This window comes from Acartia tonsa, chromosome 12 (assembly GCF_053477335.1).
Source record: "Acartia tonsa isolate MP-2025a chromosome 12, ASM5347733v1, whole genome shotgun sequence".
NCBI classification, from domain to species: domain Eukaryota; kingdom Metazoa; phylum Arthropoda; class Copepoda; order Calanoida; family Acartiidae; genus Acartia; species Acartia tonsa.
The window spans coordinates 8883647-8896000 of record NC_137271.1 but is presented as its reverse complement, the minus strand read 5'-3'; the positions used below and the strand labels follow the sequence as shown (position 1 = coordinate 8896000).

Here is a 12354-nt window from a genome sequence, read left to right as displayed (position 1 = left end):
ATGACAAATTGTAATCTAAAAACTTGTTATTGAGGGCTCGGCAGCCGCCTGTAAATCAGGAAAATAATTTTTTACAATTTAAAAAACCTGACCCTAATATGACAATACCTATTTTAAAAAGCGAAGCTTTTCTATAATTAGGGTCGGTCCGTACGTCCGTACGTCGTCACATACGGATAGTTTTTTGATTGATTTTGGCATGTTAGAATTGTCCTATCGATTTCAAACTTTGCATGGTTATTCCTTTAGTACTTAGAAAGTGTAGCAACTCTATAATCATTACAAGAAAGTCCATTTTAAACAAGTTGAGTTTTTTTTACTTTTTTAACAACAAATTTTTATGTAATCTAATCATTCGATTGATCTGATGTTTGGTATGTTGATTCCTGGGACAACAAAGTATAATGTTATAAGCGAAGCAACTCTATAATCAAGTCCTAAAAATGTAAGTGTGTCCATAAACATTATCCTGTATCAAGCAGTTTTTAACAAATTTATTTACAATTTTGATTTTATGGATGTTATCATTCTTGTTATTAAAAAAAATTGCTTGAAGTCTAAACCTGCCCAAAATAGGGCAATCCTACTTTTAACAAAATTCTAAGCATCCAAACAGAGGTGAATTCTTAAAAAAAATTCTGCCCCACTAAAATTTTAGTGAGGCAAAATTATCCCCTCTAAATTTTTAATTTGCCTCACTGATTTTATTGGGGCAAACTGATTTTAGTGGGGCAAAAGTTTTTTAAGAATTCACCTCAGGTTTAAATTTGAGGCTTAGTCAGGGCTGACGCTTGACTGCCGAGCCCTGCAGTTTAAAAGTTATATTTCATTTTATTAACTTACATTGACGTAAGATGGAAAGGCCATACGTTCAGAGTAGATGAGCTAATAATAAAAAACGACTATAACACTAGATAATTTATTTCAAAGATAGATAAAAAATAATACAACTATAAAAATTCCACTTAAAAAACAGCAAAATTAAACCATACTACAATTTTTAGTACTCTACACTTCAGACTCGCATACAACTATCACCTGAAATAAATTTATTTTTAATTCATAAACAAATAATTAGTTGACACTGCACCCTTAGGGTTTTCAAAGTAAAATGTGTCAAACTACTAACTTAATTTTTGCGACGCGTAAAGAACACAGTAATAGTGTCTGACTGATTATGACGTAACAAAAAAAAAATTAGCCAATGAGAGGCCGTTATTGACCAATGGTAAAATTTATAGTGGCCTCTCATTGGCTAATTTTTTTTGTTACGTCATAATCAGTCAGACACTATTACTGTGTTTCGCGTAAAGAAATATTGTTTTAGTTATAAGCGCAGCCATTCTATACATTGGGTATGTATGTAAGTGGGTCCGTCCATACGTTTGGCAATTATTTATCTTGTGTCCTCTAAGGAGCGAGTGATGCGACAAATAAAGAAAGATTCTCACGCAGCATTTAATGTTCTCACTTATTAAAGTTTTTTATATAATTTTCAATTTTAGTTTTATTTTTTTTTATCTTTTTTTGGGGGGAGCGTAATTTTTTTCCGGGCGATTTTTCTTGGGAGGATGGTTGTATCCTCCCCCAAAATAGTTTTAAACCTTCCAGGACTTATCAGAAGCTCTTCTGTAAAGAAGAGTCATATCAGTTCAATGCTTAGCGAGATCCTACGGTACAAACAAACAGATAAACAGATAAACATACTGTTACTTTATTATAAGGATTTTAAGACAGTCTAAAAAGGTTTATCAAAAAATATTGATACCTTTCCGTTGTCTACTGGCCACCTGCCATTCTTGTCAGCTCCTAAATTAATATTATTATGTCAAAAAAGTAAAACATGAGCATGTTTTAAATGGACGTACGGACTTTTTGGTAACGATAATAAAGTTGCTACGCTTTCTTAATTGTACATAACTGTTAAAAGAATCATCATACAAAGTTTGAAATTCTACCATGTCTAATTAACGAAAAAGCTAACTGATACGGACGTACAGACGAACTGACTGGCACTAATTATGGAAAAGCTTCGCTTTTGAAATATTTATAAATCCCATAGAGGATAAGGGCGCAACCTCTAGTATCTACATAATTAAACTATAGTATACTTATATTGTCACATGTAATCAAAGAGAAAGAGATAAAACAAATGTGAACTTTTTTCAAACATCAAAAAACTCTATTCAAAACACTTTACATATAAATGGAACGAGGAAGACAAAGCTTTATAGAACACTCTATATGCAAGAAAATACAGGGATAAGACCATGGACGATAAATTGATACTTCCCCAATGGTGATACACAAAATTATGACTTCTGTAGATTACAATTAGTGGTTAAAACGTTTGGATACTCAACTTAACTGAAGAATCAGTCAATTACAATAAAAGTCCCCAAGTTGTCAAGCCAACGAATAGGAAAACGTTATTATAAAACTTTGGGTACTATGTGTGTTTAAAAATATACCTGACATATACTTGTAGATCTTGAGTAATGCAAACAAGCGGAATGCATATATGACGACTCCAAATATACCAAATAGACCAATGCTGAAATAATCAAGGATGACAACATTTATTAAAGCGAAGCTTTTAAATCGTAAGGAGTGACAAACGAACATTAACTCTTGTAGAGTGTCAGAACTTAATAAGAAAAACATAAATTTGTAATTCTAAATAAAACTACACATAGATTTGCTGCAAATTGTGTAAATACAGGATGCATTAAAAGGACATACTTTCATTTTTAGGATTTGATTATAGAAATTCCTCGCTTTTAATATTGTACCTTGTTGTTCTAAGAATCAATATTCAAAAAATTCAGAAGATAATTATATCATACAATATGTTGTAAACATTAAAAAAACAAGAATGTTTTAAATGGACGAAAAGGGCTAACCGTCACGGACAGATGGACTGAACCTAATTATAGAAAAGCTTTGCTTTTACAAGGATCAGCTGTGAATCTTTCGTGATACAACAAATTGCTTCTTCTTGTATATAGTTGCATCAATTGTAATGGAAGAGCCTTTTTTTTTAAAAAAAACCTCTTGTTTAAATTGGAATAAATTATGTATTTGGTAGTTATGTTAGGATAGGCCAAACAGAGATAAAATAGGCTTAGTTAACATCCCCCCTCCGTTCCATAAGTGCCCCTAAAGGCCTCAAAGGGGCATAACATGATAGTTAAATGAAAGTACTTACGTAAAACCCAACAGAGATTCCTCCGCAAAATATTTAGCAGTCCTGAAGATGGTGAAGAGTAATGTAATGATGGTCCATGCCAGGGCAGGACTCAGAAACTTGTACTTGTTCTAAAAAAAAGTAGCTATTTGACTGAATTGTACCTAACTGTTATAGGAATCATCATGCAAGGTTTGATTTCGATAGCACAGTTCTAACATGTCTGAATTAACGAAAAGAGGTAAATGTTACATATGTACGGACCGACCATTTGCTTTTGAAAATCAATGAATCCCCATTCGCTTTTATGTAAGTTGTCATCCTTATTATTATCGTATTATTACCTTTAGAATTGCATAGATAGCACAAGCCCAAACAACAGAATCAATTATGTCGAATATAATCTCAAAAACATTACTAATTGTCTCACCTACAAAAAAAATTTATAACAAAGAAAACATTTTAAAAATAAAGCGATTTAAGGTTCAATTATTTATTAAATTTGTTTAGAATATTTTTTTAGACAGGGCAATATTAAAAAGTAATGTTTTTTGTCTGTAGCTTAAGATTTCTATATCTACTTAAGCCATTGAGTTCTAAATTACAGGGAAGCTTCACATAGGTCCAGGGTTGTTTTATATTATTCAATCAATAGTATTTAATGTTGAGTTCAATATTATAGGGAAGCTTCAAATAAGTACAGGAGAGGTTTTAGAAGCTAATTTTAATAGACAGGTTTCTGCGGATATTAAAAACAATTTTGATAGTCCTGAAGAGCCAAAGGCTTGTTTGTCAAACTGGTATTAATTTTATGATTTTTATTCAAATTTTTGTGTAAAATTGTCTGTAATACGATGCATACATGATTTTTCAGTATAGCATTGTCTAATCCAGCGAATATTAATCGGTTTCGAAGCCATACTGAGAATAGTTTAATCATAATATGAAACAAATGAATACTACCTTTAGTAAGTTGTTTCTTAGTAATTGTATTAATAGTTGTAAAAATTCCAACCAAATTAAACAGGATATTAAAGACTGATATACATCTAAAAACAAGGACAGTTATCATTACGTCCATAAGAAGCATAGCATTGCATGGAAATAAAACAATAAACTGCCTTAAAGATTTAAACACGTTATTGGATGTAACGTTATTGTAACAGACAGAACGAGAGAGCATCTGCAGTTCCAAGTGAGTGTGAGTTCTTGGAACTTACTTAAACCAATAAGAAACTTCACTCTAAAGGAGAACCATATCAGTTCAGCGGTTTGATAGGTTCTTAGCTAAACACGAATACAGACATCCTATTACTTTTATACCAGGAATGAGGTATAGTTAACAAGCGAAATAAATCTGAATTAATATTTGGGAGGGGGGGGGGGGCGGGGGGGGCAGATATAAAGGTCATAAATTCCTTAACGACAGCTGAAAATTACGCATAGGTTTCGTGTTTTTTTTCTCGAATTAATTTCGTTGTATAAAGTGCTTATATTTAAAGAAGGATGATTTATGAATAAACTTGTTACATGATAGATATCCTGCAACAGCTAAGAGTAAATATTCCCGTATCTGTAGTAGGATTGTAGCCGCCAGATCCTGCGGCATCTGCGGGTATGTACTCGCGGCAGATACCAGGGCTGAAAAAGAAAAAAAGTGTAGTAATTATTTATTGCAAAGTATTAAAGACAGCTTCCCGCGGATTTCAAGATTAAAAATTATAAGATTAAAACAAGTTTTAAGGACCGGGCTATAAAAGCGGGTATTAATTTATGATTTTATTTTTATGATTTTATTAGTCGTGGAAAATTGTCTGTATTACGATGCTAAACATGATCTTTCGTATTTGAACACTCAACTTAATGAACAAATTCAAATTCAAATTCAACAAATCAAAATTAAATTAAAGTCTCCAAAGTTGTCAACAAATAAGAAAACGTTATTGTAAAACTATGTGGACCAGTGTTTACATAGTCCAATGTTCTTTCTCTAACCGTAAATTAACCTATTTAAACTGAAGAATCATAAAAGCAAGTAAAAAAGGACAACAACGCCTAAAAGCAGCAAAGTACGTGAAATTATAGATAGGGAATGCTCAATTTTTATGGAAATATTGAAATATAAAATAAACGCCCCTTAAGAGTCGTTCCTTGAAGGGTACTATACCCAATTTTTTGAAAGTCAAATACGCTCAATTTGATATCATCTACGAAGACAAGTTTTCACAAATATAAATTTCACGTTAAAGATATAACAAAATTTAATAGAAATTTAATTATTTATGATTTACCTGGAATCCGACTTTCTTGACCGACTTGGCGACCTTGATCTGCTTCTAGAACGACTTCTTGACCTTCCCATGGTGATAAATTCAAAATTAGAAACAGTCAGAACTTGATTGAATACTGCGATATCATTTAGCTTGACAGATTTTTTGTCCAAATTTTGGAAGATTTTTTTATACAAAATTTTAACTTATCATTAAGTCACGAAACCTTTCAAAAATTCAAAAATTACTTTTATGTATTAAAAAAAATAACACATGAATATTCAAACTATTTGTTATTGCTCACCCCAATTGAGATAAACAAAATTATGCTCCTTTTGATAAGAGTTAGTTTGTACCATAACGTTTTTTGCTTATAAAGTTTTTTTTTAATTTTAATATTTTGAGGCTATGAAATGTTTTTAAGAATATTCTACTTGATTCGATGACTTGATTTAAAAACAATAAATAGTCGAAGACATGTAAATAATTTTATATTGTTTTTAGTGGCGTAGCTACTCTACAACTAGGGCATGAATGCAGATAGAGAGGGGACAATGAGTCCCCAATGATTTATAATAATGTTTTCTTATTGGTTGTTTGCTTTATTTAGTTGGCTGTCCTAACGTTTCAGCCACTAATTGTAATTTACAGAAGGAGTAATTTTGTTTATTATCATTGGGATGCACATTAATTCATCGGCCATTGTCTTATACCCTTTAGATCCCTGGTATGTATGTAGCTTTGACATGTATGCAGCTATTTTAGACTGTAAATTATACTGGTGCCCAAAGTTTTATAACACATTCTCTTATTTGTTGCCTTAAAAGTTTTGGATTCTTTATTAAGTCTTTATCCTTATACTAAAGTAACAGGATGTTTGTTTGTCTGTGTGTGTATCTGTGTGTCTGTACCGAAGGATCTCACTAACCGCTGAACCGATCGGGTTCTCCTTAACAGGGTAGATTCTCATAGGTCCTGGGAAGGTTTATAACTATTTTGGGGGAGGGTACCACCACCCTCCCAAGAGAAATCACAATAAAATCGAAAAAAATGAAATATTCCTGCCGCATAGTGTCGCTAGCGTATGAATGTCTCTACGAAGCGTAGTTGCGCTGCGTAGATACATGAATTTATTATTTAACAGCTGATTGACCATAGACAAATTATTTCTTAAATTAGATATTTGAAATAAAAAAAAACATTTAAATGCCACTAGAGGCCTCTAGGGGCGTAGCCGCTAGTCCTTATACTAAAGTAACAGGATTTCTGTGTGTTTGTGTGTTTGTCTGTATGTTTGTACCGAAGGATCTCGCTAACCGCTAAACCGATCGGGTTCTCCTTAACAGGGTAGCTTTTCATAGGTCCTGGGAAGGTTTATAACTATTTTGGGGAATGGGTACCACCACCCTCCCAAGAGAAATCGCCCTAGAAAAAAATTATTCCTTCCGAAAAAAAGACTTGAACGAAACATAAACCAATTATTTCTCTAATTAGATATTTAAAAAAAAAAAATACAAAGTGCCACTAGAGGCCTCTAGGGGCGTAGCCGCTAGTCTACAATAAAATAATACAACTGTGCACCAATAATTTTAATGTACAGAGCTGGATCTTTAAATCATTTCAATGGTGCGCCAAATCGGGGTGAGCCAACTTGCCACCCATGAGAGAACAGCATTTTACGAAATGCCAGGCTGTGATTGGCTGAAATTCGGCGCACCCCGATTTGGCGCACCATTGAAATGAATTAAAGATCCAGCTCAGTATAATTTATAAATCATAATTGGGAGCGTGAGTTAATTTATCGTCCATTGTCTTATCCCTTAAGATCCCTGTTATGTATCTACCTTGATTACTGTAAAAAAGTCAGCTTATGGTATTTAGTGATTTATTGACAATGTCTATTTGAATTTATTTCCCAAGAGCCTATTGGTGTGCTACTTTTGAACATAATTGTTCTTGATTTAAGCTTTTATTGTTTATTGACAATTATCAAAAATAATATAAAAATACCAAATATATGAATCAAGTTATCCGGTAAATAAGCAAAAATGTATTTTCTAGAAGTAGCGTAACTTCTCAATACACATCAATAAACATTTTCTGAGACAAAGCCCAAATTGTGTTAAAATTGTGTAAAAAATGATCCATGTGACGTAATAAAATGAGGGAGATGAGAGGAGAAGTGGGAAAGAAAACCCCTAAAAAAGAGATGGATAATTCCTCATTTTTTTTATGTCACATGGATCATTTTTGACACAATTTTAACACAATTTGGGCTTTGTCTCAGCAATTAACACAATTTGGGCTTGTACTAGTCCCTCAACAGATTATGACGTCATACGACAGAATAGCCAATGAGAGACCAGTATACATTGTAATTGACCAATGCAACGGTTAAATTTATGTTGGCCTCTCATTGGTTATTTTTATCGTATGACATCATAATCTGTTGAGAGACTTTAATCATCTATGTTCAGCTTTGGTATTAATTTGCCTTAACAGTACATTTACTTTAAATTTGGTCAGGTAAGGTTTTAGGCTATTCTGTACGACACTTCCTTTACAAATTAGAGTAAAAACATTTCTAAAAAAATATCTTTTCTTTAATTTTATACATAATGTGTCAATATAAAAATCATCAAATTATGTATCATCTTATTTATTTATTCTTGTTATTTGTGTAAAATAATTTGCTATAAAATATATACAGTTGTTTTGTTATTATACCAATCATGAAACGATCATGCCTTTGGGCTAAATAATCAAACATACACAATCTGAGACATGGATATTGCACCCGTAGAAACAAAAATACTATTTTAAACTATCTTAATAATCCTTAAAATAAAGTAACAGGATGTCTGTTTGTCTGTCTGTCTGTAACTAAGGATCTCGCTAACGGCTTGATCGATGTGGTTCTCCTTTACAAAGTAGCTTCTTACAGGTCCGGGGAAGGGTACCATCACCATCCCTAGAGAAAAATCCAAAAATAAAAATAATAAAAAACGCCGTTCTTCGGATATTTTTGGCATAAGCTAAAAACTAACAAAAATAATTTTGCTGAATAGTTGATTTGAACATAGATTGCAAAGAAACAATTTTTCGTGTCCATAGAGGCCTCTAGGGGCGTAGCCGCTAGTTTTTAAATAAACTAGTGGCTGCGACTCTGGCATCTAGATGCTATAAAGAAGAAGCGATGGAAAGAAAAATAGCTTAAAACCATGTAAAGCTTGATTTAATTGGAGAACTCATTATGTTCAGCAGTTATTGAAATCTTAAGCTTCAGAAAAAAACCTATTAATTTATATTACAGTATACTTAAAAATAATATTCTGCTTATTTAGTTCTTACACCCCATGCGTGTTTGTGTTTCTTGTTTCCTACAGTCTTATGTTAGAGCTTCGCTTTTAAGGATGCTGCCAAACTTGTTTTAGAAATAATTTCATCAAAAAAAGAGATAGAAAAGAAGAAAGAATTCGATAAATAATCAAAGCAAAAAAAGAGAAAAAGTACAAACAAAAAAAATCAATATAAAATTTCTTTAAATTTGTTGATTTATTTTTGGCCTTGCAGTGAATTTCGCTACTAGCGTCATCTTGAACTTTTAAATATATGTATGCGTGTAAACATATTGGACCAACAGGTCCGTTGGTAGAGCAGCTATAACAATTTAATACATATTTATATTTAAAAGAAATTAGTTGTAATGGCTGTATAGTTTAAATAAGAATGTGAGAATGTGTGTTTGGAATTTTTTTTGATATCCACTTTATTAAATTTCGATTGGGTGTTGCAAATTAGTATTGTAACTTTTCCAACTTTAATCTTGATCTACATTATTGTTTATCATCATTGGGGTTGTTAAATGTACATAATTATACTTTCCATTGTCGCATTTCTGAACATATAGTTTTAAAATGTTTATGAATTAATTTCTTTCTTAAATATTCACTAGCGGCTACTCCCCTAAAGTCTTCTAGGGATACTTGAAGTGTCTTAGTTTTAAAACTAAAAGTACCCTCTCCCCAAATAAGTAATAAACCTTTCGAGGACCTATGAGAGCTACGTTATTAATGAGACCCATGTAGGTTCAGTTGTTAGCGAGTTCTTTCGGTACAGACATACAGATGATAATTGAAGAGTAACTTTAAATATTATGATTAATGTGCTACCCTCGTAAGATGAAATTATTAAAAACAACAAATTAAAGCAAGAAAATTAAGCCACAAGCACAACTTATAATATTCAGCAGAGCGCATACACAGAATTTTGTAGATAGGGTGCGCAAAGCGCATTAAAATATTTCAGAGGTTTTTTTTTAATCCAATAATTTTTAAAGGCTAAGGAAGTTGCCCTTCATTTAGAGAACCCGAAAGCACACTTAACTTTTTATTCCAACAGACAACTAGTCTTTGATTTCACGACCTTTGTTTGAAAAGTTCTAACTGTGCATGGTAATGAGTTGCGCCTGTTTATGGGCTAAGGCATTCCCTCTACTATAACTTTTTATACCGCGAACCTGACAGAGCAGCAATAGGAAAATTTTTTTATGTCTTAAGTTATGACGCGGTGTCATGCCGAGATTCGAACCTTTTACCTCTCCGAGGACGAGCAGGGCGCTATGTATTGAGCCACGGTTGTGGGTTAAGAAAGTTACCTTTAATATATTTTATTTCAATATAAAACAATTCCTCCTTTGGACCTTAAATTATACTGATCCCCAAAATTATTTAAAGTACACTATTTTATTCGTTGGTGTTACAAACCTTCAGTGTTCAAACTTTTCCACCCATTTAAAAATATTTTAGTATATAACTTTTTAAAGAACCAACTCAATGGGGGGGGGGGGGTTAAACTCTAATAGATTGTGAGGGAGGGAGGGGAGATTCAATACCCCCCCTCGCGCACGCCTCTGTTTTCTTCATAAATTGTATAGAATAATATAATTCACTACTGCAACATATATTCAAGTTCATCAAACAAGGACGTATATTTACAGCGACTTTTAAATGTAAAGACATTGAAATAATTCCTTAAACATCTTCTCGTTTCGTTATAAGGAGGACTCCTATTAATAAAGTAGTAAGGTTTTCGTTTGATTGTGGTTTAAGATTTTGACAACTTCTATACTGAACCGATTGAGCTCTTCATTTTAGGGATGTCTCACATAGATTCTGGGTTAGTTTTAGGCTATTTTATTTTCAGATTCAAATTTTAGGTTGGTTTAAGCTAAACATGATTTTTCGGTATGACTGAAAAACGGTTCTAATCTTCCGGATACTAACCGGTTTCAAAGCCATACTGGAAAAGGATATATTTGACTAGAGCTTTTAGCGAGAATATTTTCACAGTCAGTCCTAGAGTAGCTATGTTTCTAAAAATATAATTTAATAAAACTTTCTGGTTGATTAAACATAAATGAATGCATATTATTATTATTAATCTTTTATGATTATTTATATACATAATTAGTTTGGATCAAGTTTAAAAGACGAAAATAGTTATTTATCGCATCTTATTATAGACAGCTTTCCATGGATATTAAATACATAAATTAATTATAAGATTAAAATCAGTTTTGTTATTTGTGGAAAACCGACTGTAATTCAATGCTATGGGCAATATTAGAGTGATATAATGGCCAAATGGCTAGTTAAATTCTTTAAAGGGATAAGACAATGGCCAAAAGATTGATGAACATTGCGTATTCTTTAAACTAATGAATAGACCCGAAAAGTTGACGCCAACGAAAGAGAGAATGTGCGTATAAAACTTTTGAGTTCAATAAAATTTACATTCATATATCCTTCTTATCCTTATCAGCCGTTTAGCAGTAAGCAGCCAATAAAGTTATCGAAAATACCTAGGACATAGGATTTTAAATCATGCTGGTAGACTCAGTGTTTTGATTTCCCAGAAACTTTTAGCAATTCAATTATATTTTGATTAAGTGGTACAAACTATCATTTTCCATACGTTTCCATCAATAATTTATATTATTCAGAAGGATTAATTATGTATATCATAATTGGGGGTGTATAATTTATCTACTATTATCTTATCTCTCAAGATACCTCTTAAGATCTTTCGTATATTGACAATTTTCTCAAATAATATAAAAATATGCCTTTCTTCGTAATTTCGGCATGATCCCAAAAATTGACATGAATTCATCAAATGTTTGTAGGTTTTTTTAGGAGCATAGCGTTCTATAATTAGTTTTGTCCACAGCCCGAAACCTTATCTTGACCTATATAACACTTCCCTTAAAAATAACGAATGATCGGAAAAGCCTTCTGCGGACAGGCAAACAGACAGATCTGGTAAGCCGAGCGTTCTCGGCCCACAGGGTAACGAGTTCGGATTCAACGAGCCCTAGCCTTTAATTATTCTACCAAAATAAACAAGCAGGATTCAACATACAGAAATGATATATTTAAACTGAATAATATTTACAAGTTATGTTTACTATATATATACAACAGATTATAACAATGGTTAGGTTTGAAGGGGGTGTGGGGCGCTAGGGCTTAGCTCCCGACGGTAGACAGGCTGTGGGGGCAGCGGTGGTAAAAGGGGAGGCAACGCCTCCCGGTTATATAAGCGCGTGAGGGACGCGTGATAGTTGCATGTTTGAGTCCCCTCCCCACATTTAGGCAGGCCAGTTTGACCGCTGGGTGCGGGGTCAACAGCGGTCATGAGATAGATGGTGATATAATAGGATTAGTGCAGGGGGTTTGTTATCATAAGTCACAGCGAAGCAACTCTGTAAACGGCCTGTCCGTCTGGGTGTCGTATTACCACAACCTCCCCTTCAAGGGTTGCGTGGCTCCTGAGCCACCAGGCCTTGAACCTGGGGATACGACAGCCTATGCCTGCGCAGGACAGGCAGTTCTT

General features: G+C 33.0%; 1 protein-coding gene across 2 annotated transcripts; it reads right to left on the bottom strand.

The window, feature by feature from the left end:
• Positions 1 to 905: 905 nt before the first annotated feature.
• On the bottom strand, positions 906 to 5681 carry LOC145334362 (uncharacterized). Of its 2 annotated transcripts, XM_080179803.1 has the most exons (8): positions 5479 to 5681; positions 4718 to 4828; positions 4151 to 4236; positions 3532 to 3617; positions 3209 to 3318; positions 2472 to 2554; positions 1769 to 1809; positions 906 to 1038 (listed from the first exon to the last, which is right to left on the bottom strand). In XM_080179803.1, exons 1-8 carry the CDS (start codon positions 5547 to 5549, stop codon positions 1009 to 1011), a joined length of 618 nt encoding a protein of 205 aa, XP_080035929.1. In that variant the 5' UTR covers positions 5550 to 5681; the 3' UTR covers positions 906 to 1008. The 2 variants fall into 2 exon arrangements, with proteins under 2 accessions (XP_080035929.1, XP_080035930.1); XM_080179804.1 differs by lacking the exon at positions 1769 to 1809 and having other exon boundaries at positions 5479 to 5608.
• Positions 5682 to 12354: the final 6673 nt, after the last annotated feature.

Bases quoted from the DNA above. Each gene is read 5' to 3' on its own strand.
- LOC145334362 (XM_080179803.1), bottom strand. From the start codon at position 5,549: ATGGGAAGGTCAAGAAGTCGTTCTAGAAGCAGATCAAGGTCGCCAAGT. The intron at 4,829-5,478 runs GTAAATCATAAA...TTTCTTTTTCAG, and splicing joins TCAAGAAAGTCGGATTCCAG to CCCTGGTATCTGCCGCGAGT. The intron at 3,319-3,531 runs GTAATAATACGA...ACTTTTTTTTAG, and splicing joins CTATCTATGCAATTCTAAAG to AACAAGTACAAGTTTCTGAG.